Source organism: Balaenoptera physalus, assembly GCF_965194825.1.
Source record: "Balaenoptera physalus genome assembly, chromosome: 11".
Lineage (NCBI taxonomy): Eukaryota > Metazoa > Chordata > Mammalia > Artiodactyla > Balaenopteridae > Balaenoptera > Balaenoptera physalus.
In genome coordinates this window covers 76265289-76292377 of record NC_138896.1, presented here as the reverse complement: position 1 = coordinate 76292377, position 27089 = coordinate 76265289, and the positions used below count along the sequence as shown (strand labels likewise).

At 42.1% G+C, this 27089-nt stretch overlaps 1 protein-coding gene across 2 annotated transcripts in view; it reads right to left on the bottom strand.

The window, feature by feature from the left end:
- CACNA2D3 (calcium voltage-gated channel auxiliary subunit alpha2delta 3) overlaps nucleotides 1–27089 on the bottom strand; it is an 800023-nt gene that overhangs the window by 613720 nt on the left and 159214 nt on the right. For both annotated transcript variants that reach the window (XR_014251113.1, XM_082414438.1), the window contains exon 3: nucleotides 21330–21446. Coding sequence is in view for 1 of the 2 variants with exons in the window: in XM_082414438.1 (XP_082270564.1) it covers nucleotides 21330–21446 (117 nt within the window). In the remaining variant the exon portion in view is untranslated. The remainder of the gene's footprint in view (nucleotides 1–21329; nucleotides 21447–27089) is intronic.

Sequence of the window (27089 nt, the reverse complement as noted above, 5' to 3'; positions counted from 1 at the left end):
AGATGTTCGTGGTAAAACTATTTCAATTTTGCTGTATGTTTGAACTTTTTCATAATAAAATGTTGGGGAGGGGTACACTATCAGCTCAAATCTAAAGAATAACATTGGTGGAAGTAATATTTCTGAGTGTTTTTTAAAAGTCAATAGGATTTTACTTGTCTATAACCTAACTTTTCTAAAATCATTTCTCTTGCAATATTGTCACTTTTCTTTGTCCTTTGTCACAATCAAAATGAGTTAAGCACTGTTACTCATCACCCTTGGGGAAATCTTTCCTCCAAAAAATAACCCTACAGTATCATTAAATACATGCATGTAAAATTCATAATTAATTATTCAATAAATATTTACAGGTCATCACAAATTATACTCTTTAAAGCCATGAGAAAATTAGGGTTTGACGATGAAATCGCATATTACTTTCCACCCTGTAATTACCAGGAACCAGTGGTGTCATTAGTAGTTTTAATTCTACCCACTAGAGTGCATCTTACAACTCACTTGCCAAAAAAAAGTGTTGTGTATCCTACTTTAAAAGGCTGTTAATGAGGATTTATTTAAACTGAGTTTCCAATATTTTCATAGGTAAAATATTCTGATCTGATCTCCTGCACATCAGCAAAACACTTGTTCCTCATTCAAGGAATAGTTTTTGGGTATCTGCCCTATAGAAGGCACTGTCCTAGGGGAACAGGTTACACAGTCCTCCTAGAATTTAAATTCTAGGGCTTAAATTCTAGTGGGGAAGGAAATAAAAGCCAGATACATTAAAAGGTAATTTCAGATACTGATGAGTTTCATAAGAAGAAGCATAAACAAGCAATGAGAGGATGATGGGTAGGAGAGGAGAGTGAGGGTGGTGTTTTGGGTAGGGTAGGAGGAGGTTCTATCTTAGGCAAGCTCGCCAAGGAGGGCCACCTTAAGAAAAGGAGAAGCTGAGCTGAACCCTGAGTAACAAGGAGGAACCAGATCCGGCAAGGAAGATTCCACTCAGAGAGAACCCCACATGCAAGGGCACTGCAGAGAGTACTGGGCTTGGCAAGTTCAAGAAACAAGCAGAAGGTCCACATGGGAACTCAGCAGGAAGGGGCTAGGAGAGGGGGGCAGGGCCAGAATCTTGCAACAGCCTTGCCAATGAATGGGTTTTGATTTCATTGTAAATGAAATGAGGAATAATGGAGGGCGATAAGCTCTCTGCAATAACAAAATGAACTTCCACAGTTAACACAGTTGCCTTTATGCATAAATTCTGAAGACTGCAACATAATGCCAAGGTTAGTGAAAATAGCACAGCTACTACAAAGGGATGCCTGAGGATCTGTGGTGATGCTGCTAATCGCTGCTGCTGCTGCTGCTAGACAATAATAATGAAAAGAAACAATTACTAGGTACTTCCTGTGTCTCCAGAATTGGTACACGTGTTTTATAGGCCCCCACAAGTGAGGTTAAGTCACTGCTGTCATTTTGCAGTCGACAATCCCGAGGCTCAGAGAGAGAAATGACCTTCCCTAGATCACACAGCTGTCAAGAGGCAGTCAGGGTTTCAACCTGAATTCAGGGAGCTCTTCTTCACCACTGAATCAAGTGACCCATCATATATAAGCCCTTTTGATGGCTTGCTGAGGAACTTGAGAAAGACAGCATCTGTAAGCTGGTCATCACTGAGATGGCACTGCTCTCTGGTTCATTTTATCCTAGCCCAAATAGATATAACCACACACACACACACACACACACACACACACACACACACACACACACAAACACAGGGGTGGTGAGAGGAAGGGAGATGGAGAGAATATAGAAAGAAGAAAAACATAGTTGGAAGTTGTCTTCCAGGAAGGTTTATCATCTTTCCTTGTGGCAACAGCAACACACTCACAGCCTGCCTGATACATAAAAGAAAAAGAGAGTGCTCCCATGCAGTGGGCTATAGTTCATAATGTCCTTTCTGGCCCACAGTAAACAGGTTATGATGTTTTATTCCTGCACACCCATCACCCAAGCCTTAGAAGAAAAACACTGTTCCCAAATGTTTTCTTACTGCAGCGTCTTTGTGCACTGGTGACTGCTGTAATTTAACCTCCATAAAAAAACAGAATCATCACTGGATGACAATTTATAGCACAGTTTCAGAACTGTTTTCTTCTTCACTAGTGCTCCATTGTGATTACGATTTACTGGCATTGTCTGCCCTCGGGGTGCACTCCCAGAGCCCTGCCAACAGCCACCAGGTCAGACAAGGCTCTCACTTAAGGCACCCAAACCCTTTGGATGCAAAACTATACATCTTAATGACCAGGACGGGCTTCATGGCTTGATGTACTCATGTGGGCAGTGAAATAAACTATAAAGCATTCCAGGTGATTCGGCTTTCCACAGTTGAGTTGTGCATCTTCCTGGTAAATCACTTGGAAGACACACATACAGAAGCCCAATGTTATATAATTATTTGCCTGGCTGGCTCATGGGGCAGAGGGAGGGGGTGGTGGTACAGGGAATGACATTGGGGCACTACTGCAAATGACAAACAAAAACGGGAAAAGACAATAAGACTTGGGACTTCAGAGGCATGAAATCAAGTTACCAGGAGTAGCAAAAGGGCTGCAGCAACAAATCTTCCTCCATCCAAAAGATCTAACCTAGTATTCCCCACAGGGCCTTCAACTACTGTGGGATGACTCTGGTTTCAGCTAATGTAGAGACAGCAGAAGTCAAGCAATGCAGGCATTAATTAGCCAGGTTGTTAAAGGTGCACCCATTTAAAAGGAATTCTTAAGCTAAAGGGGGTTGTGCAGCTACAGAAATGATGGACAGGGGCTTTGGAGTCAGATGGACTAGGTCTGCGTCTGCTCTGCCATGCTTTCCCTCCATGACCCTGGATCCACCATAGTTTACTCATCTGTGAAAAGGGTAAAAATACTACCTACTTCATAAGGTTGTTGAGAAAACGAAATGCAATACTGTGTAAAGCACAAGGTGGGGCCAGATACAAAAAAAGTAAGAAACGTTCATTATAAAGGTTATCATTCTACCTTTACACTACTGCTCAAACTTCATACGTTACCATACCACCATACTATTCACCTTCTCAGTCTACCACCCTGTGGACAGATCTATGTCTATCTATAGCTTACTGTGTGTGTGTATGTGTGTGTGTACCTACAACTTACACTGAAGGTTGAGTTACTCATACACCTAGTGTATTATCATCATGCAAAGCCCCCTCTTGATTCATACTTCCCCCTCCAGCCCTGACCCACATGCTTATCCCCTGCCCCCATAGACACCCACTCTAATGAATATGATAGACATCCTGAACTGTATGTGTGTTTATGCAAAATGCACGCTGTTTTACATGCTTTTAATTTCTATAGATACTACTATGCTATAAGTCTTGCTCTGTTTCTTATGCATTGTTTCACTCCAGATCAGCAAGGGTTGCTTTGTTTACATCCAGTACATCTCACCTGTCCCCTTCCCTAATGACAGAGTCCTAGAGAGTCTACAACCACCCCAAAAACCATGCCCCAACCAGTCTCCTCATCTCACTTTTCCTGACTACATTTCTTTAAATCAACTCACATAGCTTAGATAAATTTGTTTTAAAGGGCAGTTATATCTGTTCTATGAAGGATTAAAATATACATATAACTATTAAAATTGTCTGGCAACTATGTCTGTGTGACCCCTGGGCTTCCCACCCACGTCACTTCATTAGAGGCTGGCCTAAGGCTGCCCACACTGGACACCAGCCTACACCCTACTGAAAGTCTGGGGCTGATGAGCTCAGGTTACCAACAGAGTTTTCTTCCCCAAATGTTCTCTCTAATCTGCATCTTTGCCTTCCCTCAGACACGCCAGGGCTGCAGCAAAACCAAGCGAAGCCTTGGAGCATCGCCCTCTGGCCCCTGGGAAAACACTGCAATGCCAGGAAGATCCACATCACCTTTCTACCGCAAGGAGCTGACACCTCAGAGGGGTGGGGCAGACTCCCCAAAGTCAGACAATCTGAACTGATCTGCTAAATGTAGGTGAAAATAAAGCTGGGCTCTTGGCTTAGTTCTCTCCAGCCACCAAAGCGTACTCAGCCAGAGGAGAGGGACAGAGGACAATGAAGCCAAGTCTCCCACTGAGGTTCGGAGGAGCCCTCTCACAGCACCGCTTCTGATTACTGAAAGGGCAGAAAACTTTTTTGAGGGGAGGGGTGGGTGAACATAAATCAAAAGCAGAGAGAAAAGTGGGGAAGACAGCAGTGTTGCCCTCGCCACAAAGGGAAAGTTAGACAGCCAATGAGAGATGCAGAGACAGAAATGCAAACCCTCCCGCAGCTTCCTGCATCCTCAGCAGGACACCACAACTCTTCAGTGAACACCTACTGGCTCCCCAAGCCTGGTAGTGAGGTGCTGGGGTGACGCAGGGAGCAAGATGGACCCAGCCACTGCCCCGGTGGGGGGTGGGGGAGGGGGGGTCAAGGGAGGCATTCAAATAACCACACAAATAGATCTCATTTATCCCACTGCAGCAGGCCCCAAGTGGTCCCATCAACTCACAGACCTCCCAGCGCCCCGCTGTCTTGCTCTCTCCAACCCCATCCCCCATTCCACCGTCCTTTCAACTTCATCAACTTGCCCTGTGCTCTGCCCCCTCTCCAGGTTCACATGTGCTGCTCCTCCTTCCCACAGCCCCTTCCCTTTGCCATCTCCTAGGTCCTGGGGTATTTTCCTCATCCCTCCTCAGCTCCCTGGGTGGGCACCACCTGAGCAGCCTGGACTTCTCGCCTCCAAGCCTTCCCCACTCCTCCAGCTTCTAACTCAGTATCTGTCTCCCCCAGCAGCCTTCAACTCCTTCTAGGGAGGCAGCCAGCATTTCCTAATTAGGCTGTAAATCTAGTTCCCACAGGAGCCAACCCAAGGTCCCAGGCTGTCCACGTCATGGGATACAGCTCACAGTCCACAAAGGACATAGGATGGTAAAGCATCCAGGGTTGAGGACGGACAGGGCAGGTGAGGTGAGTACTCAGACCCACACGCAGGCCTTATAGGGATGGAGGTGGCTTAGGGGAAGAAGAGAAGACAAATAAATTGCACCCCTACTCTCAAACCTTTATTTTCTCCTCCTTGAAACCATAGGGATTCTCAAAGAAATAAGCATTTTGTCCCACTCCCAACAGGCTTTAGTTGAAAGCATTGCTCACCCTGCCCAATTCCCTCACGAAGTAACCTGATAAATGAGAGAACGCAAACTTGACTTAGAGAGACTGGGACACCACATCCAGATCCTCTTAAAGTGGCAAGAAGTGAATACCTGTACCCAGGTCCCACAGGCACACCACATGAGAACACAGCCCCTGCATGGGGAGGGCATGGGGGTGGGGGGGCTTAGCAGCCCAGGGGCACAGGTGTCGGATGACCCTCTCCAAAGGCTCACTGAGACCAGGGGACGTCACCCACTTCATTCAGGCTCCCTTTCAAATTGCCTTCAGAAGGGAAGCCACTGTAGGGTGCGATGTAAGGGTTAGGAGCTGGACTTGGAATCAGATAGGCCTGGACTGAAATCCCAGCTCTTCCACTTAGTAGCTGTGTAACCCTGGACAAATTAGTTAGCCTCTGGAAGTCACCTCTAAAAGTAGACTCAAATGGCTACCACCCCTGGAGCTCAATGCAGGATGAGATGGCACTGTTCAGACTTGGTTGCACATTAGAACCTCCTGGGGAGTTTTTGAAAATTCTCCCTGCCAAGGCTACACCCCAGACCAAGTCAATTAGAATCCCTGATGGAGGGGTTGGGCATAAGTATTTTTTCAAGCCTCCAAGTGATTCCAGTGTGTAGCCAAACTTGAGAACCAATAGGCGAATCCCTTTCTGCCTGGAATGTGGTCTCTTGACCAGCCGTAGCAAACTCTTAGATGAGCTCATAGGAACTGCAAACTCTTAGATGACTGAAATGGCATCTTCTTTTTTTTTTTTTTTTTTGTTGGACCATAGTTTATTCCAGCAAGTCAGATTGAAAAGAAAAAACAGCTAACGTGGAGGTGGTGGGTATATGCTGTTGATAGGATCTTGCACCACTAAAGTTTTCCATGGCACAAATTATACCCCTTTTGTTGTCATAATAGATATACATAAATTTTTTAAATTTAGAAGTGTGAAATGGCATCTTCTTTATAACAACCTTCCTGGGCTATTCTGATGAACTTTGTGCTCTGAAAAGTACTGAGATCATTCACCTTAAGTGCTTAGCATAGCTCCTGGTCCCAGGCAGCCACTGTTTATGGGATCTTATTAAGAACCTAAGGACAGGCAGTACAGCACAGAGGTTGAAAGAAGTCTGCCTGGGTTGAAATCTCAACTACCTACAACCTATAGTATAATAGTTTTCTTATAATAATAAGAAATTGGACCTCAATTGCTTCACCTGACACATGGGTTAATAACTGGTAATAAGTCGACCCGTCTCAGAGGGGTTTGTGAGTATAAAATCAGACAACACGTAAAGTGCTTACTACGTGCTTGTCAGAGTCAGCCCAATAGCGCTGTTGTGATTACAGCTGTAGGGATCCAGCTCTTTAGGTAATAGTACTGGGTAGATTAAATCTCAGAGCTGAAAGAAACTCACCTTAAATTGCAAGGGTACTTTTCAACAAATGATGCTGCGACAACTGATATCCACATGGAAAACATGAAGTTACACCACCACCTCACACCAAATCCAAAAGTTAACTCAGAATGGATCAAAGACCTAAATGTAAGAGCTAAAACTATAAAACTCTTAGAAAAGAACAAAGACAGACCTTGGAATTAGGCAATGGTTTCTTAGATATGATACCAAAAATACAAGCAACAAAATAGGAAAAATAAATAAATTAGACTTTGTCAAAGTTAAAAACTTTTGCACTACAAAGGACTATCATCAGGAAAGTTAAAAAGACAACCCACAGAATAGGAAAAAAATATGTTCAAATTGTATATCTTATAAGGGACTAGTATCTAGAATACATAAATAACTCATAAAAAGACAAATAACACAATTTTTGAATGGGCAAAGGATTTGAATAGAAATTTCTCCAAGGAAGAAACACAAATAAGATATACAATAAGCACATGAAAGATGCTCAACATTATTAGTCATTAGGGAAATGCAAGTCAAAAACACAATGAGATACCACTTTACACTCACCAGGATGGCTATAATCAAAATGACAAATAACAAGTGTTGGCAAGGATACGGGGAAGTCAGAACTCTCACATACTTCTGGTAGCAATGTAAAATTATACGGCTACTTTAGAAAAAGTATGACAGTTCTTCAAAAGGTTAAACACAGAGTTACCATGTGACCCAGCAAACCCATTCCTATATATACCCAAAAGAAATGAAAACATATGTCCATGTAAAAACGTGTACCCAAATGTTCATGACAGTACTAGTCATTATAGCTAAAAAGTCGAAGCAACTCAAGTGACTATCAACTGACGAATGGATAAACAATAAATGGATGTGGTATATCTATATGGTGGGATAATATTTGACCATAACAAAGAATGAACTGTTGATACTTGTTGCAATATGGGTAAACCTTGAAAACATCATGCTCAGTGAAAGAAACCAGTCACAAAAGACCACACACTGTATGATTCCATTTATATGAAATGTCCAGAATAGGTAAATCTATAGATACAGAAAGGAGGCACGGAAAGGAGGAACAAAGAGGACTGATAACAGGCACAGGGTTTTCTCTTTGGGTTGATGAAAATCTTGGGGTGATGGATGTACAGATTCTGTGGATATACTAAAAAACATTGAATTCTACACTTTAAGTGAGTTAACTGTATCATATGTGAGTTATATGTCAGTAAAGCTGTTAAAAAATTGTAAAGGTAAACTGGGCGCTGTGTTTTCAGGGTTGAGCCAATGATTAGATAACTGTTTTTGAAATGCTAACAACTCAGTTATTAAGACAAGTTATACACATGACAAACATCAGAGAGGAAATGTGAGAATCTAATTTAAAATCACTGACTATGCAAATGCGAAATTTCAGAATATGCAAATGTACCACACTGTGATAAAAAGGAAGGATACATGGGGCTAATTTCTTCCTGTTAATTCTGGTAAAATAACTCCTTTATTGTCCCATTCCTGCCATGGTGAGCTCTTGATATTGTTGTTGATGAAGGCTTAATGCTCTTTTTTCTTGAACAAAGTTTGATGAATTATTTTTTTCTATCAGGTGCCTGCACAGAGAGATAAGTGCCCCATATTCAAATGTAACCACTCTGAACATTTTTCATACCCTTCTTCATGTGTGATATTGTCCCAGTCATCACTCTAATAGGAAAGTGTGTCCTGGGGGGAGGGGGATTTAGGGAGAGAGGGGATCACTCTGATTTCTGTTTCTTGATTCTGTGAATGATACCAGATCGGGAATTATTTACATGGCTCAGGTCTTCTTTGAGCTGGGAGAAAAGGCACAATGAAACAAATAGGACTTATGGGTAAGAGACCAAAACAAAGGCTAAAATTCTAAAATGTTAAAGGTAAAGAAAAATCTCAGAAACAGTCCCATCCGGTGGATCACAAACTTGAAAGAAAAAGAAATCCTTGTCTCCTTATAATGCTTTCTTATCCTGTGTCCTGTGAAACAATCCTCGCCTCCAGCCAAGAAGCTTTTAATCCAAAACAGGATGGTAACATTTAAATGAGATAACAGATGTAGAGCATAGCATAGTGGCTTAGCAAAAGAGAAGCCCTCCATACTGTGACAATGACAATGACTACTGCTCACTTTCTGCAGAGTAAATTGTAAATGCTGCGAATATCCTGCCTATGAGCTTTCAGACCTCATACACCAAAACACTCTGCTATGTTCACTAAAAGAGGCTGTGGCCCTAATCTAACTAATCCAAGGATTGCCAACTCAGCACTTTGGGGGCACAGAGTGGCAACATAAATGTCAGGGAAGCAGCATGGAAATCAACCAACTGGGCAGTTCACTTGGACTGTCGCTATGTGGGAATGGGGGTCTCGAGTGGCTACACCTCTCAATTTTTCAAGCTTTAAATCTGGACATTTTTACATCACTTCATATTTGCATATGTGATTTCATTTTTTTCTCAAAGCCCACGGAGATCAAGTAAAACCTGCCTATGACTTTCCCCATCACCACTGAAGCAATTCCTGTGAGTGTGAACCACTACCCACCCCACTCTATGTTCATTTTGCCAAGAGAAGAAGGCTAAATACACTTCCCTAGAGTCAATTCATCTCTACCATGTCTGATTTCCCCACGTGGACCACAGACCATGGCCACCGAGACTGTAGTGACAGACTCCCAGCACAGCAACGGAAGAGGTTCACTGAGCCCTTTGGGGAAAGTTCTCAAGAAGATAGGCTGAATGGCTACAAAAGCCCCATAACAGAGGCCACCATGTAGCCGGCCAAACAGCTGCCTACAGTCTTCGCCCCCTGCAAGTCTGCTTGTGCTTCTGCCTGGGGCTGCTTCCATCGTCCCTCGGCAGCTGGCACCTGTCTGCTCACCTCTTGGTAAGAGCACTGCCAGTACCTTTGCCTAGTCCAGAGACACCTGCTTGGGGGAAGGAGACGGCTGGTGTTGGCACGTTGATAAGCAACTTCGCACCGTGACTTAGATGGGGATCTACTTGCTGATGCCACCACGGACTTCTAGGGCCCCTGAAGAAGTCCCTCTCTGCAAAACCATCAAACACCTGATGAGATGGATGCTTGGGAATCACCAAGTGCACAGTGAGGGAGGCTTTCTAAGTATATTCCCAAGGATATGATTTTCCTCCCCAACTGACACATAAAAATATCAATTAAAAACCACACACACACACAAAAAATCCCCATTTGCCCTCGATTGTACAAAGCTCTATTTGTCTGTTCAAGCAGCCTGTACAGCTTGGGATAGGCAATCAAGGATATCCCAGCTGATTTTTAACAAAGACTCTGATTATTCAAAAGGGCTGTCAACCTTCCCCTGAATGCAGTATAAATGAAACGCCGTTGAATTCCTAACTACCTTTTCATTTTCCCCTCATAACCTAATTTAGAAAACATACACAACCTCGCTGTGTTGCAGGACCAGCTGCTCCTTACCTCCATGTGGGAAACTGAGCAAAGACCAAAAAAAGACAACGGATGCCGGCAACACATCCCCAGTTAAACATCCTAAATACACATTCAAAACATTTCTGAAAACCTTTCATTCATTGCCAGTAATTTATACAATTATAGCTAGTGGGTTTTTATTATTATTATTATTATTATTATCATCATTATTATTATTGCTTTATTCTGTCATTTGGATATATTGATGGTGACACTTCAGTGATTCACCATAATTTCCCCCCACCCACAAACCTTTTAAGATTTCTTTCACCTTGCCTAGGTATCAATTAAGTGGCATTATTTTCTACGTGGTCTGTTTTGTTGGAACAACCATGTAATAATCTGGACGATCAGAAGATTTTTGATGCGATTCTGCTGTGTTCAGCTCTCCCTGACCCATCCACTTTGCTTCAAAGTGTCATGCATGTCATCTACTTGCACATGACACCTTGTTCTTCTAGTTGCAGTGAGCAAGGCAGTCAGAGCACCACAAGGCGAGCCCAACATCTCCACATGGGCTCCCAGATGGGGTGTAATTGTTACTTGGCTAACAGCAGGGGCCAGCACTGTAATTTCACACAGGGTCTCCGTGGCCATGAGCCCCTCTTCTCCAGGCTGCTTGGTCCACTGGGTCTTGACCTAAGTGACAGGAAATCTTTCAAAACCAATTTTGTAAATGGAGAATAAAAATAGGCAATGAAAACAGGAAATACGATTTTAAGTGACATTTCACTTTGGATGCGAAAGGAAATTGTTTTTCTTTTTCTTTGTTATAAAGAAACATAATATAAACCATGAACAAGATAAACCAAATCCAAACTTCACATGTGAGGCAGAGGAGAAATGGATCACTTGGTGGGGAGCAGAGGGCAGGGAAGGCAGAAACACACAGGAAATGCCTGAGACCTTAACCAGCCCTGTGTCCTGGTGCTTAGACACTCATCCCAAGCAGGAGCATGACAGCATCACTACCAGTGTGGCCAGTTCATTCATTCACAGACACCCAAGTGCCCTGCCTGGGTCCTGAAGATATAAAAGGAAGCATGACCATCAAGGTCCCCGCCCTCATGACAGTGGAGTTCTAGGGTGGAGACTGACAATATGCAAGTCAAAACTGAGATAAACAAAGTACAACTTTCAAAACATGTCTAAAGAAATAAGCAGGATGCTGTGACAGCTAATGCTGGCAGGGGTGGGGCAGGGCTCTAGATGGGTGCCCTGACCCAGACAGACTACAGCTGGGACAACACCAAACCCAGATGGGGGGAAAGGGTTTGGCAACTGCTCTCAGCATCACTCCAAATTCTCCTTCATGACATCACTCCCTAATTTACGAAAAGCCTCTTGAACTTGCTCATAACATCAGTTTGTTCCATTTCTTGGGGGTGGTGAGCTGCCCATGTTTACCATCTGCCACATGAAGAGAAACATGTGCCAGGCCTGGAGGCACACACCCTAGTTCTAGCATTGAGCCTGTGCGTTACAACCAAAAGCTCCTTCAGCCAGGCACAGAGAACACTGGGGAAAGTCATGGTTTTTCTGCTAAGTCATGGCTTCACAACACTCATTTCCTCCTTGCCCTGTCCAGAAATCAAGTCTTCCTTCATCAGATCCAACCAAATAGGAAGGATGGGAGGGAGGGAGAGGTGTGTAGCCAAGATGGCAGAGTAGGAAGACCCTGAGCTCACCTCCTCCTATGGGCACACCAAAATTACAACCACTTATAGAGCAACTACCTACAATGATCTGAAGACTAGCAGAAAAGACTTTCCACAACTCAAGATACAAAGAAGGAACCACAATGAGACGGGTAGGAGAGGTAGAGACACAGTATATAGTTCAGACTCACACCCCCAGATAGGTTATCCACAAACAGGTGGATAATCGTAACTGCAGAGGTTCTTCCAAAGGAGTGAGGTCTGAACCCCACATTGGGATCCCCAGGCCAGGAGTCCTGCACCAGGAAGATGACCCCTCAGAACTACTGACTTTGAAGCCCAGTGGGACTTGTGTACAGAAGGGTCAGAGGGCTATAGGAAACAGAGACTCTGCTCCTAAGGGGCACATGCAAAATCTCACATGCTCTGAGTCTCAGCACAGCAGCAGTAGTTTGAAAGAAGCCGGGGTCAGAACCACCTGGTTCAATATCTACAAATCAATCAATGTGATATACCATATTAGCAAATTGAAGAATAAAAATCATATGATCATCTCAATAGACGCAGAAAAAGCATCTGGCAAAACTCAACATCTATTTATGATAAAAACAAAGTGGGTATAGAGGAAACATACCTCAGCATAATAAAGGTCATATATAACAAACATACAGGCAACATCATATTCAGTGGTGAAAAGCTGAAAGTATTTCCTCTGTACTCTGAAAATCATAAGACATTGATGCAAGAAACTGAAAACAACATAAACAAATGGGAAGATATACCAAGCAAGTGCCTGGGCACACCTCTCTATGAGATGATGAGGGACCAGCACCCAGGCCGCCTTCTCTATGTTGTGGCACTGCACCCATGCTCTGTGACATTGTGTAATTTGCCTCAAACCCTGGTGTAGGGCAGGTAGGGAGCCAGAAAGGACCCACCATGCCAAACAGTGAGTAGTTACAGAAAATAAAGTAAAATGAGATGCTGCTTTTTGTTGTAAGATTGACCAAGACCAAAAGACTAATAATAGTGAAATGTGAGGGAAGAAAGTGGAGTAATAGTACCTCTCCAACCACACAGGTGGGAGCACAAGCAGGTGGGTGGTATCTGGAGGACAAGCTGGCAAGGTATAACAAAAGCCTTGATTTTACTTCTAGGAATACATCCTAATAAAAGCATCAAATAAATGGAAAAAAGTTTCTCTGCAAGAGAGTTTATCATATTATTGCTTATAATACTGAAACACTAAATGACATCAATGTTTGCCAAGAGAGAACTCCTTGATTGAAACATCTAGAAAGCAGATTATTATGCAGTCATGAAAAGGAATAAAAATATATATTCATTAATGTGGAAAGATGTCCACAACACATAAAATTTTTTAAAAATCTGGTTACAAGAAAGAATAAGCCAATGTTTTGGAAGTTTACATATATACATGTATATGCATATACACATATACAAATGGAAAGAAACCATCTGGAAGCATAAAAATTAAGATATTTAAAAACAAAAGGTATTGAAAGATGTCACGTGCCTTTCAATACCTCCTGGGGCTGTGGTATCTAATCTTTCCTTTATATTTTTCTGCACATTCTTTTTTCTTTTACAGTGAACCTGTATAGTATAATCATTAAAAACAAAGCAAAAAACATAAGAAAACCAACATGGGTAAGGTGAGCTACATAGAAACCCCAAAACAAAGTCTTCCATAGCTTTGCAAAAGGAGGTTTTAGGTCAAATATTTGGGAATGGGACAAATAACCATGAAGTTGGGGAGGGTTTGGTACAGTGGTTCTACCCACAAAGAACTCTTTCTACAGGCCAACAGCCCCAGAATAGGCAGGAAAGCTAGGATGCAGTTCACCAAGCCAACCCAACTCCCCATACAGGCTTGATGGAAAACGAAGGGCTTGAGGAGACTGGAGATGAAACGGACACAAAATGCCCGGCCTTTCTCCTTCCATCTCTTTACAGGAAGCGCATCTCCCTCAGGAGATGGGCTGGTTGCTTACTCTCAATGTGGGCAGGAAAGCAGCCTTCTGGGCCTCGCTGTGAGGCTCAGGTTGATACAATCTGAAGTATGTTAGAGGAAACCCCAACCCCATTTGGGGTGAAACCCACGAAGACCACGTGGATCCATGTGGTTTTGCCCTCAACCATTTAACCAAGGATGGTTTGCTGACCTCATCAAAACTGGTGAATCCAGATTGTCGCTATTTTTTGTTTCTTCTGGTTTGAGGTTTCTGCTCTAAATTTCCTTACACATATGTATGGAATTTTGCAAAGCAGTTTGCCAAAAACAAACAAAAAAAAAGAATGAAGAGAGGAAGGGAGGGAAAGAGGGAGGAAGGAAATAGGGCAAATAGGTCACAAGATACAGCAATACAAAAAAATAATAGTCTTTTCCTTCTCCATTTGTGACTGAAAACATATTTTTTTCTGAAACAAATTCACTCCTTTTTCAAGGAACAGGTTTTGAAATTTTGAGATAAGATCAGAAATGTACACAAGGCAGAAAAATATTTTTAGATAAGTACAGCTACCTCCATTGGTTGATAACTAAAGTCCATCCTAGCAATGTTCAGTATATTCAACTCCCAAGACCTCAGTTTATTTTGGACTTAGTATTAAAAGAGTCCTTATAACCTAAGAGTCATTTTATACAGGGAGAATCAGTTCCATCTTAAGAATCTTTCCTTAATTCAGAAATCTGTAAACAAAATGGTTGATTTCATTTCCAACTTAATGGGTATGATTTTGAAAGCAGCCTCACCAACAATTTTCACAATGCCTACCGATATAGATGAGTTTTTATACCACAAGTGTTTGCATAGTCCCTGTAGATATGAAACGCTTCTGCAGCACATATTTTTGGTCAGAGCATGCCTTCCTTGGGTGCATCCTGCTTTTCATGCCTCAGTGTATATATTTACATAAAAACATAGATGTGTTTTATAGTCATACATATGTAGACACGTACCAGTCAAAAAAACAGCTAGAGGAAGTCATTTTAATAGTACCCTCTGGCTTTTTGGAAGTTTGGCGTAAATCTCTTCTGCAGGGGAAAAAAAATTCATTTTTCTGGGAAGGTAAATGTTTATTAAATGCAAAAACTGATATTCGTTACCTAGGAAAAATGTCTTGCTGCATGTGGAATTTCTCGATAAAAAGCTTTGAAGTCCCAGGTTTCTCCAGATAAGCCCGTATCGGTGAACTGATGCGTGAATACACTGAAATTGAATTACTGTACAACAGCAATTACTTTCCACAGTACAGCTATAATGGGAATCAGTTCCGCAATGAACAGCAGGTAGCTATAGGAAGGGGAAAAACCTTAATATATAATCTAGTCTCTTTTAGCTTTTCCCAAGAAGCACAGATGTTTATTTTTAAGCAAAACAGTCTTTTTCAAGGGCTCAATTTATCATTTTATCAATATAAATCAGAAAATAAGTGAAACAGGATTAAGTTTATTTGCAGGTATGAGCTTCAGAGTGCTTTTAAAATTTATGAAATATCTTACCCAAAGTTTGGAAACAACAGACTAGACTCTTCACTTAGTGAGTTTCACTGCAACTTGCTTGCTATGTCTTTTCATAGTCCCCAATGAAGTTTGTTTAGCCACTTCTAATTAATTGTTTGGGAGAGAAAATAAATTTGAACAGCAAATAAAATACTTAATGTTTTGCCTAATATGCTACCAAAATAGATACCATCCTAGAATCCTTTCTGTCTCTTTGAAAAGTGTTTAAGTTTGTGGAGGCCTGCACTCGGTACAGCCCAGCAGAGAAAGCTGTGTGGACCAGTGCCTGGCCCGAACCCAGGAACACCAGGGAAGTCAGAAGGATGTTACAGTTCTGAAGCAGATTAGTGTGATAACCCCAAAGTTGCTCCACACAATCAAAGGCAAAAAACCATGCTGGGGAATTCACCCTTAGAAAACCATTCTGGAGAACACTAGTATAAATTCATAAATTCTCTAAGAAGTCATTCTGTTTGTCATTTCCTTGGTTTATCTACTTTTTTCAGGGTGTGCTGCTAATCTGGGTTATATGGACCACACGGAAATCAGAGGATCATTACTTCCCACTGGCTGTGTTGGAATCTGTCCTAAAAGTCTACCTCTATAACCAGAGATGCCCGCAGTTATCCAGATCTACTTCCTACAGATTCTCCTCCAACTGCACGGTTAGTTGTGCCTGCTTGGAATTCCCTGGAGCCTCAGATGATCCTTCCATCTGTGTGATGGTTTGTGCTACTTCTACTGAAGGTTCAGATTTTAAAGACAAAGGAAAGGCAGTGGCAGCCTGTCCCTATCACCACTGCCAAGGAATGCACATCCTTTGCCTTCTCCCTTCCCTCAATCAGGGAAAAGAGTTTGTCACCATCAGCAGAAAAAAGGGAAGCTGTGTCAAATTTGCCTCCTATCAATATTTCAGATGAGCTCTGACTTGTAACACAGCCGAGCACTTCCAGGTGTCACTTAGACACGGCCCAACGGGAGTGCACAGCTGGCAGAGAACATATCACTTCCTCCATGTCCAGCATATGAAATATCTCCCTTGAAATGTTAATGAACTGAAAACAAATTGATTCCATTTCCTGTCCATTCATAGGGACTTAATACTTGATAAATTGCTCAGCAACATTAATCGAGGGCTTGGTAGCATGAATATGTTTGAACAAAGAAGTTGGGAGATGATGCTTTGGTTGCAATCTTTATACACAAAAGCAAAGAGCAGCATTGCTGCATCAAACCTGATATGGTTTAATATTAAAACAACCTACATCAAGTCTCCGAGTGGAATTGAAAAAAATTATTTAAACCAGTGGCATTAAAAAGTGCTAGAAAATATTAGTTAAGAAATGCTACCATAATGATGGCACCATTATGTTAATGGCAATTACTGAAGCTAAGGTTATTTGTAATTTGCTAGCCGGAAAAATAAAAGTTACATATAGTCCATTATCCATCAGATGGCAGAGGTTATGTAATGGGCAGGCCACTCTGGCTTTCACATTTACTTCAGACATCTGATGGGGAGAAAAATAGGATTTTCTGTGATAGGATAATTGCATAGTGGAGAGTAATTCAAATAGGGGATGAGTATGATAAAAATCACTCTGATTCAACTAATCACTGGGAAAAGTGATGGGGGAAAATGATGAAATCAAGCCCGAAGAGACAGAGAAAAAGATCAACACTGTTTAACAGCCAAGAGGTGACAGGCATGTTAAAGGACTGCGTTACCCTAATACTCTTTTTTTTTTCCCATAGCACTAACTGAACCTCCCTCTACCAGACTAAAGGTGTTACTGCAGTTTTCTAAACTGCTACTGCCAGTCTCATAAATATTTTATATATATCAATGGAAATTTTAATAATCAGCATTTTTTGTGAGCTAGTTTTTTCCTCTGTGTTCTTGAGTCCTCCCAGCCATCCACCATCAATGAGCACTTGGTGCTAAGTCAGTTATTGGCAGGAAGGCACTAGGGGAGGCACCAGGGCCTCTGACCTGACTCGGATTGCTGGGGACGGGGATGAGGATGGGGGCTCGGAAAGGGGAGGTTGCTAGGCACAGTGCATGACAGGGATGGAGCAAATTCTAAGATCCGGTGTTTTCCTGGGACATTTGAGAAGGGGGTCGCTGCTCATTGTGTGGCATGGACTGGAAAGGCAGGGCCTGGTGCACAGTGGAGCATTCTACTGCAACGTGGCAAGTGAAGACTCCACCGCAAACGCACCGGCAAATTGGAATTTGAGGTCTTTGCACTTCAAAATATCACAAGTCCCATGGGCGATAGCAACCTTTCCTATTGGAGAAGTGAGGTGTAATTGTAGTATGAAAAACAGTCACACCCACTGCTCCGCTGGCCATAATATAAGCCAACACCCAGGAGGCCTGTCAGTGGCCACCTCGTCTCACTCCAAATGCCACATGGTCTGTGACTGTTGCCAATGGAGACGCACAGTCCACACAGGGACCAGGCCGATCTCAATGACGAAACTGTCTCCAGACAAAACCCCAACTTGATATACAAGCCCTCTTTCCTTTTTAAAGATTGGGAGCAGGGGAGAACCACATATTGCTGGACCAGTTACCCTAAATTTTATGGCATCAAGTGTGCTTACAAAGGGCCTTGAACTCTATTTTAAAATACATAAAATATATAATTCTGAGAATCTTGGATAGCTTTACTCTGGGAACATTTCAATTCAAATAGAGCAAAAAAAACATTTTTCCATCTCCAAGGAACCACATCAACCATATCAGTCTTTTTTATTTTCACCTCACTAATTTAAAGCAAAAAGGTTTCAAAATTAGGTTCCCTCCTGTCATCATCCAGGGACTTCCTGAGGCTTCAAGACTCTCTCACTATTACATATTCACAAACTGGGAGGTCCTGTAACCAGCATTAAGAGCAAACATTTACTGAACCTGTACTGTTTGCCAGGCCTGTGCTAAACACTTGACACAGATACACACAGAGCCACTATAATCCTACAGCCTGGGTGCCAACGGAACTCCACTGAGCCTGCCCAAGTAACCGGGGCCAAGCCTGTTTGCTCATCTCTAAACCAATGATAGTAACGTGTCTCATTCCCAGGGCTGATGCAAGAATGAAACAAGATGGCATGTGCAAAGTACTTGGCACAGGACCTGGTGCCTAGTGAACTCAATAAACATAGCTAAGGATTAGTAAGTCATCGAGTCCTAACGTCTCAAGGGAGCTGAGTGAGGAGAAGAGGTCCAATGGGCTTATTCAGCTTTTCTCACCAGCCTCACACCTTGGGGCAGAACTGAGATTCGGAACAGTTCTCTCTATTCCAGAGCCCATGTCTCACCCACCACATGGGCCCCTGCCTCTGAGTGCCCAGGTCCAGGGTCTGCTGCCGATTAGAACTCTGCATGACGGTAGCATGATGCACAAGCCCCCATGAATTCCAGACACCAGGCCTTCCTTGTCTGTCAATTGCAGAGGCAGAACCTAAGGATATTTATGTCCCTTTCTACTCCAAAATTCTGTGATTCACGAAGAAATCCAATTTGGGACAATAATAGCATTTCCTTCTCTCAATTGACGATGTTGTTACTGGTATTTAAAACAAAACAAAACATTTGTATTCATTTTTTGAGGATTCAGGAAAACGTGCATTCACACACCACTCCTGCTAGAAGGACTGTGGATTGGCATGACCTTATTTGGACAGAAATATTTTCATATGCATAAAGAGCCTTAAAGATGGGTTCAGAGCCTTGGAACTGTCTCTGTGTTTGGGAATTCATCTTAAGGAAATCAGCATACACTGAAAGATGCAATGCTGAGGGCATGGAAGTGATGAAGGAAGTGGACTCTGGGGTCCCTGTGCCTGGGGTCCATACCCCACTCCCCAAGTAACCTCAGGGAAGTGACTTAACTTCTGCTCTGAGTCTCCTCTTTTGTAAAATGAGGATAATAATAGTAACTTCCATCACAGGGCCGTTATCAGGATAAGGCCTATATATACTTTATGTATATAAAGTCCTTAGAGAAGCACCCAACACGTAGTCGGTGCTATCTACTGATCTGCTGTTAACATACAAGAAGATTTACTTCAGCATTATTTATATCAAAGCTTACAAACAACTTAAATATCCAGATACAGAGGAACGTCAAATCAATTATGACACACGCGCTCATAGATTGGAATGTTATGTAGCCATTTAAGAAAATCTCGAAACACAGTGACACAAGAAAATGCTCACACTATAATGGGATAAAGAAGTGGAAAAAAGCTGGATACAACAAAAGCAAACGGCAATACTATTGCTAATTTGATAAAAGAAAAACACATACAAGGACATGCACAGAAGTGTAAAGAAAAAAGGCTAGAAGGAAGAAAACAAGCCCTGGTTTCCTGCTGGGTGGTGGGACTTTTAAGTGATTTTTTTTCTCTGATACTTTTCAGTATATTCTAAAAGTTCCAACAAAGGGGGTGTTCATTTTATAAATAGAAAATAGTAATTGTGTGGGGTTTTTTTAAAATTTTTATCTCAGGGTTCTCTGACTGTTATATTCAAATGCCTACCATGCTGCCCTGTCTGTGAAGAATACCACTTGCTTCAAGGGAGTGATATAGAGACACACCAGAGGCCACCATGCAGCTCCCCGGAATGGCTGTCAGTGCAGTATTTCTGTGGCAGATAAAAGCACTTTTTTTCTTTTAAGGCACTTCAGAGTTTCCACCAAGAAGTCTCATCTTATTTAAATTAATAATCACAGTAAGAGCAGAAGTTACTATTCACTTAGCACTGCTCATGTGCCAGGTTCTGTGCTAAATGGCTCAAAACCACAACTGTGTTTGATCTTCACACTCCCTGTGAGAGTTTTCCCCATTTTAAAGATGAGGAAATCGAGGCTCATGAACGCTGTTTTACAGAAGGTTGAAGTTTAGTAAGTGACAAAGGCAGATACTGAACCCAGGTTCAAGCTCATGCTCTTACGTAAACTACAGCCCCTCCTTCCCTAAATCAAAACAGTACAAAAATGTTTTAGAAACAAGAAAATGTGTGGGATTATAAGGTCTAAAGCAGAAATATCTTGTGGAAATTTGGTTTGGCCAATTAAGGATGAGAAAAACTAAAATAGGAAATGGACTTTTATAATAAACTCATTCTGGAAATAATAAAACTAAAAGGTAAGTAAACTATACTTTAGAAATAAAGAACTCTTCAGATTGCAATTCTTTCCCATAATCCTGTGCCAATATGGTATTAACATAGGCTATTGCAACAGTCACATGTCCTAAATCAAGAATTCAGATGCCCTGTTTTGTCAGCAACAAGGAATAAAGTTGGAGGTCATCTTGGAAATCCAAAACGATGCACATGTGCACTGCAGTTCCGTTCTTCCTGCTACTATAAAATTTCAGGAGTAATGGCCTATATGGGTAAAGAATCTAAACAAGAGTTGTGGATATATGTATATGTATAACTGATTCACTTTGCTGTACATCTGAAACTAAAACAACATTATAAATCAACTATACTCCAATAAAAATTTTTAAAAAAATTTTCAGGGAGCTCTTGCCAGTCAAGATAAACATTATAATAACAGTAATATTCCAATAGAGATAAAAAGAACTTCCAACTTCATCTAGACTCATTTACCCCACAGAAATTTTCAATTCCATATTTTGGCAAACACTGCTTAAATTATTTTACAAGTGCTTAGTTCAACCACAACGTACCCTTGAATGTACTTTGGCAATTAATGAATGCATTACACAGCCAGAGGCCATCCTCTGTGGATGTGCAATTAGGGACACCTCCACCGAAGGCATACAATCATAAGACGAAAACTGGCACCTAAACCTTACGTGGAGAAAGGGTAATTGTGCCCCTAGTAACTGCTTATCCTAGTTAACCAGACTTAAGAAAGTGTGTACATCATGGCTGAGTCAACTTTGATTTCTGAGAGTTGGGTTCATCAATGCCAGTTGCCTGCAGCTGCCTTTGTGTCTTCGGGCAGTACAGAGCAGAAACCAGAGGCACTTACCCGCACTGCTTCAGACTTCTTGTGAAACATCTCTTCCATGTTCTTTGCCAGCTTTTTCACCAGTTGGAGACCATCGATTTCTTCTATGGAAACGTCTTTCTCATACTCTTTGTATTTCTGGAAGGAGGGAGGACAACATTAACATGGCACATGATACCATAAAACATCATGCCTACAATGTCAGAGCACATTTACCTAAAAGGAATAAGTAAAAATAAAGTTACAATATGGCTGTCTCTGTTGGATTTGGGGAGATTGGACTGTATTTCAAAATTATTAAACCAACTAGAGAGAAATGTGAAAACTGGCTCTGGTTCTCTTGAAGCTTAGCTAGCACCCAGGAAAAAAATAAACCCTAAAGCAATCAAGACACAGCATCTTACAGACATTTTATAATGCTAAAGTCCTTGCTGTCAATTTTAGTAATTCAATTCAATTCATTTCAATTACTGAGGACTTCCTATATATCCTCAAGGAACTTGCAAAAAGAAGCATGTACACTAAGTACAAACAACATTAAAACAGCAACATTTCTTATATAAAAATAACCATTATATAAGATTTCATAATTTGTTAGTCTGTTCATAAGCGACTAATCTGACCCACAGTATACTCAAATTCTCAAAGACAACTTTTCATTTAAAACCTATCACATACCCTGGTAATTTATCTGTCTAAATCGGCAGTTCTCAAAGTGGCCCAAGAACCTCTGCAGGGTCCCTGAGACCCTTTCAAAGGTCGATGAAGTCCTCCTTTTTTCCAACAGCTTATTTATATGAAGGCATGTCTTCTTACTTGATTTTAACAAATCACAACAGATTGACCACAAAAAAAGATATGAGAATCTACCTGTCTTCTCTTAAATCAAACCTTGAAAAGATTTGCAAAAAAGAAAAAAAAAGCCACTCCTCTAATTTGTTTTTTAAAATATAGTTATTTTTAATAAAATATGTTATGTACAATATGTTAACATGCAATGAGTTTTTTATGTTTTGAATTTGTTAATTTTTAAATTAATGAATTTCTTAGTTTTAATTTCAAATGTGGCAAATATTTATACATACAACTCGCATAAGCTCTTGGGAGTCCTCAATATTGCGTAAGTGTATGAAGGAGTCCTAAAGCCAAAACGTTTGATATAACTAAACATTTAATTTTGTTTCCACTGGAAAGAAATATTGCTGATTAATTAAAAAAATGTTCCAAATGGAGCTCAAAATACTTTTAATGTCAAGAGGAATCCTTTACATTTATGTAGCTATGAAAAGTCTGGAGAACTAAAAATATTGGGGGCCTTATATTTACCCTCATTTGGAGGGAAAACCTGAATCGGTCACTAACCCCTTACCCCAAGCTCCTACTTAGGAAAAACAAAAGGCTCCACATGTTATCTGGGCTCTAGAGACCTTGAGAGCAATTTCTGAAATGGAAAATATAACAATTTTTTAATGGCAGTTGTTTTTAATATAACAACTTTTTAAATTTTTAACATATAAATTTATATTTTCTCCCCATTTCCTCTACTTCTCCTTCAAATATATAAACCAGGAGGAGGCTCAGTCTTTCCTTGCCCCAAGGAAGGGAGTGTGTGAGTCTTTGTGTGTGTGTGTGCGTGCGCGCGCGCGCATGTGTGCATGACATAAAACGCTTCCCTTCTTAGCTTAGATTTCCAAGTCCTTTGAGGCAATAACACTGGGTGTCCTAAAAGGACAAGATTAGAGTTTAAGCACAGAGAGAGTGACTCTAAGGAAACAAATGTAGAGAGAGGATTCTTTCAATCCCTAAGACTAAAATGAAATCCCTAGAGCCTGGAGGCATCTGGCCACAGAGAGCTCCCAGTGCCCATTGGGCACTGGCAGAGCAGGAGGTCAGAAAAGCAGGAAGAGACCCTTGGACTGGGCACTGGGGCCTCAAACCTGGATGTCAGGTGCAGGGCTTGGAGTTTCTCAGAATTAAAGTGATCCTGAAGAAATTTTAAGAAGTGCTATCCTGGAGCACCTGAGTCTGGACCAAGACAAACATCTGCTACATGGTTTAAAAGATGCTCGGAAAGGCTCTGCATGGTCCTATAATGGACCATGAGTCGTAAGTGACATGCTTCTCCCTGCTCCCTGAAAATGTCCATAAAAATCTTATGTGTTTATGTTGAGAGTCTTTCTCTTCCTTCTTCTAGCCTTCCCCTCCTCTTTGACAAGGCTCTCCTGGTTCCCCAAGGTGAGGAGGCTGAACCCTCCCTCCAAGCTCCCAGAGCATTCTGTGCTCATATCTCCTGGCATCACAGCTTGCATGGTCCAGGAGCTGAGGTCCTCATGGTCACCCCCAGCCCACAGCAGACACTCACAGAACTTCTCTGGATGAAACTTGTTGCAGAACAACTGCAATGCTACAATACAAGGAAGACGCAAGTAAGGATGCAGCTGCACTGTCTGATGGTCCTGTAAGCGTGACCTCCCCACTCCTTGGGAGGTTGATGGGCTTGGCCCAGGATGTGGGACTCCAGCCAGCCCAAGCCTGGCTCAGGCTAACAGTGTCCTCTGGTGTATGAATAAAACTTCAATAACAGTCACTGGAAACTTTCCCTAAGTTCAAATGCAAGCCAATGATCTCTTTGGAGCCAAAATTTCTGGGGGTTCTCTGCTGCCTGCCAGATGTGCTCCAAAAGCCAAGAGCCAAGGCCAGCTTATACGCAAGGTTGATTCACTACCAAAAATACATAGTTCAAGAAGTGAGTAAAACAAAACAAAGCTAATGTTAGTCTAATATTTACAGTCAGTGAAATAAATCTCTGTCTTAAGTAACTGTGAAACTAAAGGTGATCTAGAGGCTTAAGATAAAGAAAAAGAAAATGTATTTCACAATTAGCCTTTACCTAAATCTTTTGATCTTTATATTGGGCCCCATTATTCTGGTCATATCTATTATTTACATGTTTTTTTCTCCCAGTAGACTTCTAGAAGGGAATCAATTTATTCAACTCTGACTATCCACCGACTTCTCAATGAGACCTTCCCGCATCCTCTCTTCTTCCGAGTCTGCTCTGTGAAAAGGAGCCGCCGATTTTATGGAGGGCTGTGCATCTCCCAGGCCTCCTTGTACCTGGTGACCTAGCTAAGTAAGCTCAACATGAAGCTCTGTGCCAAGCCAAGGATTCCAGATCTGGGACAAACTCAGTAGTTCACTGGTTCTATTCCTCTTCCAGCCTCAGCCCTCTCCCTTTAGGACATATGACAATGGGTCCTCTTTGCCAATGAGCCAAGCCGCATACTACTTTCTCACCACCCTGGGGAAGTTATCCCATAAGCAAAAAACACTCTGCTTTTCAAGATGTGTTAGTGGCTGTTGGAATTGGGTCAGAATGACGTAATGTCTTACTCTTACCAGGAAACATTACTCTTTGCTAGAATCAAAGGATTTTGAAGAACAGAGAGAGTAACCAACTGATAGTCATTAATCAATTGCAAACGCTTAGCGGCTTAGAATGGTGATATACACCAAAAGCATCAAAAACGTACCTACTGTACGAAACCAAGCAATATGACCTCCAGCAACTGGATAGAGTAAGCTACAACGGTACAAGTTCCACACAGCCATCCCAAATTGTGCAAAAGAATGCAGGAAACTAACATATAGAATGTTGCAATAGGTTACAGACAGTAATGGGTGATTAGTAATTTGTTTTAAATTACTAATCTGCCTACACGTACACACACACACACACACACACACACACACACACACAAACATACACACAAACACACTGTGAGGACGGATGCCAAATGCTCACAGTTGGCTGTGCTACTGCAAATGATTTTTCTTCTTTCTGCTTACCTGTATTTTCTAATTTTTATAATAAACATACTTTTTTTTGGAAATTAGAAAATATAAGAGGTGTAGTTATATGTAGAATAGAATATGGGCACTTAAAAACAAAGTTCTGTTGGGGAAATGTGGCCCCAATTAGAATCTGTGTAGTTAAGCAGGATGTCTTCATTAGCAGAGCCTAAGGAAGTCAGCAAAATTAGTCCTGCGTGTGTCAAAGGCCCAGCACGGCGCCGGAAGATTTTCACATATTAATTTGTCTAATCCTCACAGCTACCCTGGGGGGCACGTGTCATCCCCGTGTTGCAGATGGGGAACTGAGGCACAGAGAGGTTTAGTCAGTTGTTTAAAGTCAAATGGTTAGAGAGTGGGTTTTAAACCTAGCAAGGTCTGACTTTGAATTGCTTGGTCTTTTGAACTTAGGGAGTAGGGAGTGAAGGACTGATAGTCTAAATATTTGTGAACTTGTTTCAGAGGGCCCATTTCACTGCCATCACAATGCCTATTTCATTGATCTTGTAGCCAACAGTGGCTTGGACTCACCAAGAGAGAGTCAAATACCTAAAACCAGAGACATCGTCAGTTAACAAGGGCGGCAGCTGCTTACGAGGCTGATCCAAGTGAGCAAAAGCCATGCGGCAGGGCACAATGGATGTCACAGGTGGGGACGCTATCCCTCCACTGGGCCTCTGAGGGTGCAAGCTTGGAGCCTGACCCCAGAGGAGCAGACGCAGCTCTTGACCCCTGAAAGCGGCCCAGGGGACTTTATTATATATTAATACCGTGGCTGTGTTTGGGCTACAAACCGTCTGTTCTCCAAGGTAGCAAGAACGACCTGGAGGCAAAATACCCCAAACTCCTCCTCCTCTGGGGTTTGCCTCTGAACACAGCTATGACAACAGTAAAGCTTTATTTTCTACAGCCTCAAGGACTGCTCTGGCAATTACTTTGTTTTGTGTAAAAACAGTAAAACAAAAAAAACAGGCATCCTTCAACTGGGAAAAGGAATTCAGAAAGTATCAGCGGGTTTCTGCCAACACACAAAATGAAGGTAGTGGGGAAGACCAACATGGAAGAGACACTATGCCACCTAATTAAAGATTCAGGCCGGTCTGCATTTGACCTCTGTCTCCAACACTCCATTTATTTGTTCCACAAATGTCTATTTTGTGTCTATGGTCTGCTAGGCAGGGGACGAGGCACCAAGCACAACATGATAAGTAATGCAAAGTCGAAGAAAGCTCATGGTCTAATGATCTGATGAGTAAACTGGCAAAGAAGATACAACATCGTGGTAAGTACACTTATGGGGTGGTCAAGGCGGTCACTCAATCTTGCTGGAACCCTACAGGATGATTAGGCTGGGAAGAGGGTAGATGCAACAGGGGATGAGCAGAGGGAGCGGTAGGTGTGGAGTTCAGGGCAAGAGGCTGCCTGGAGCTCAGGGAACTACCCCTGTTCCACTTCACTGGTGCATGGATGGCCAGGACGAGGGACTCTGGTGAGAGACGAGGCCAAAGAAGTGAGCAGGGCCAGGCCATCAAGGGTAGTGTGCTAGGATGAAGAGTCTGGACTTTATCCTGACTTGGGTAGGAGGCTGAGGGTGTGGAGACAGACAACAACCAGAGTCACTGAAGGATTTAAGGGGAGGAAGGACCCAATGACTGGATTTGTGGTTTTGAAAAATCTCAGTGTGCAGAGTGGGAAGGAGGGACATAAAACTGGATGGAGACAAGAAATTGGGAGGCTGGGGTAGCTAGGACTTGGGAGACAGCACTGGAAAAAAAGTTAGACGAGTCAGAGAACGAGAGGTGGGCTCCCTGGGAGACATCAACAGGTCTGATGGTCAGACACGGCAGCTGTTTGGGCTGGTTGGCCATGCCACTTTAAGGAAATTGCTTAGCCTCCTGGGTCTCAGTGTCCTCGATCAGAATACCAGAG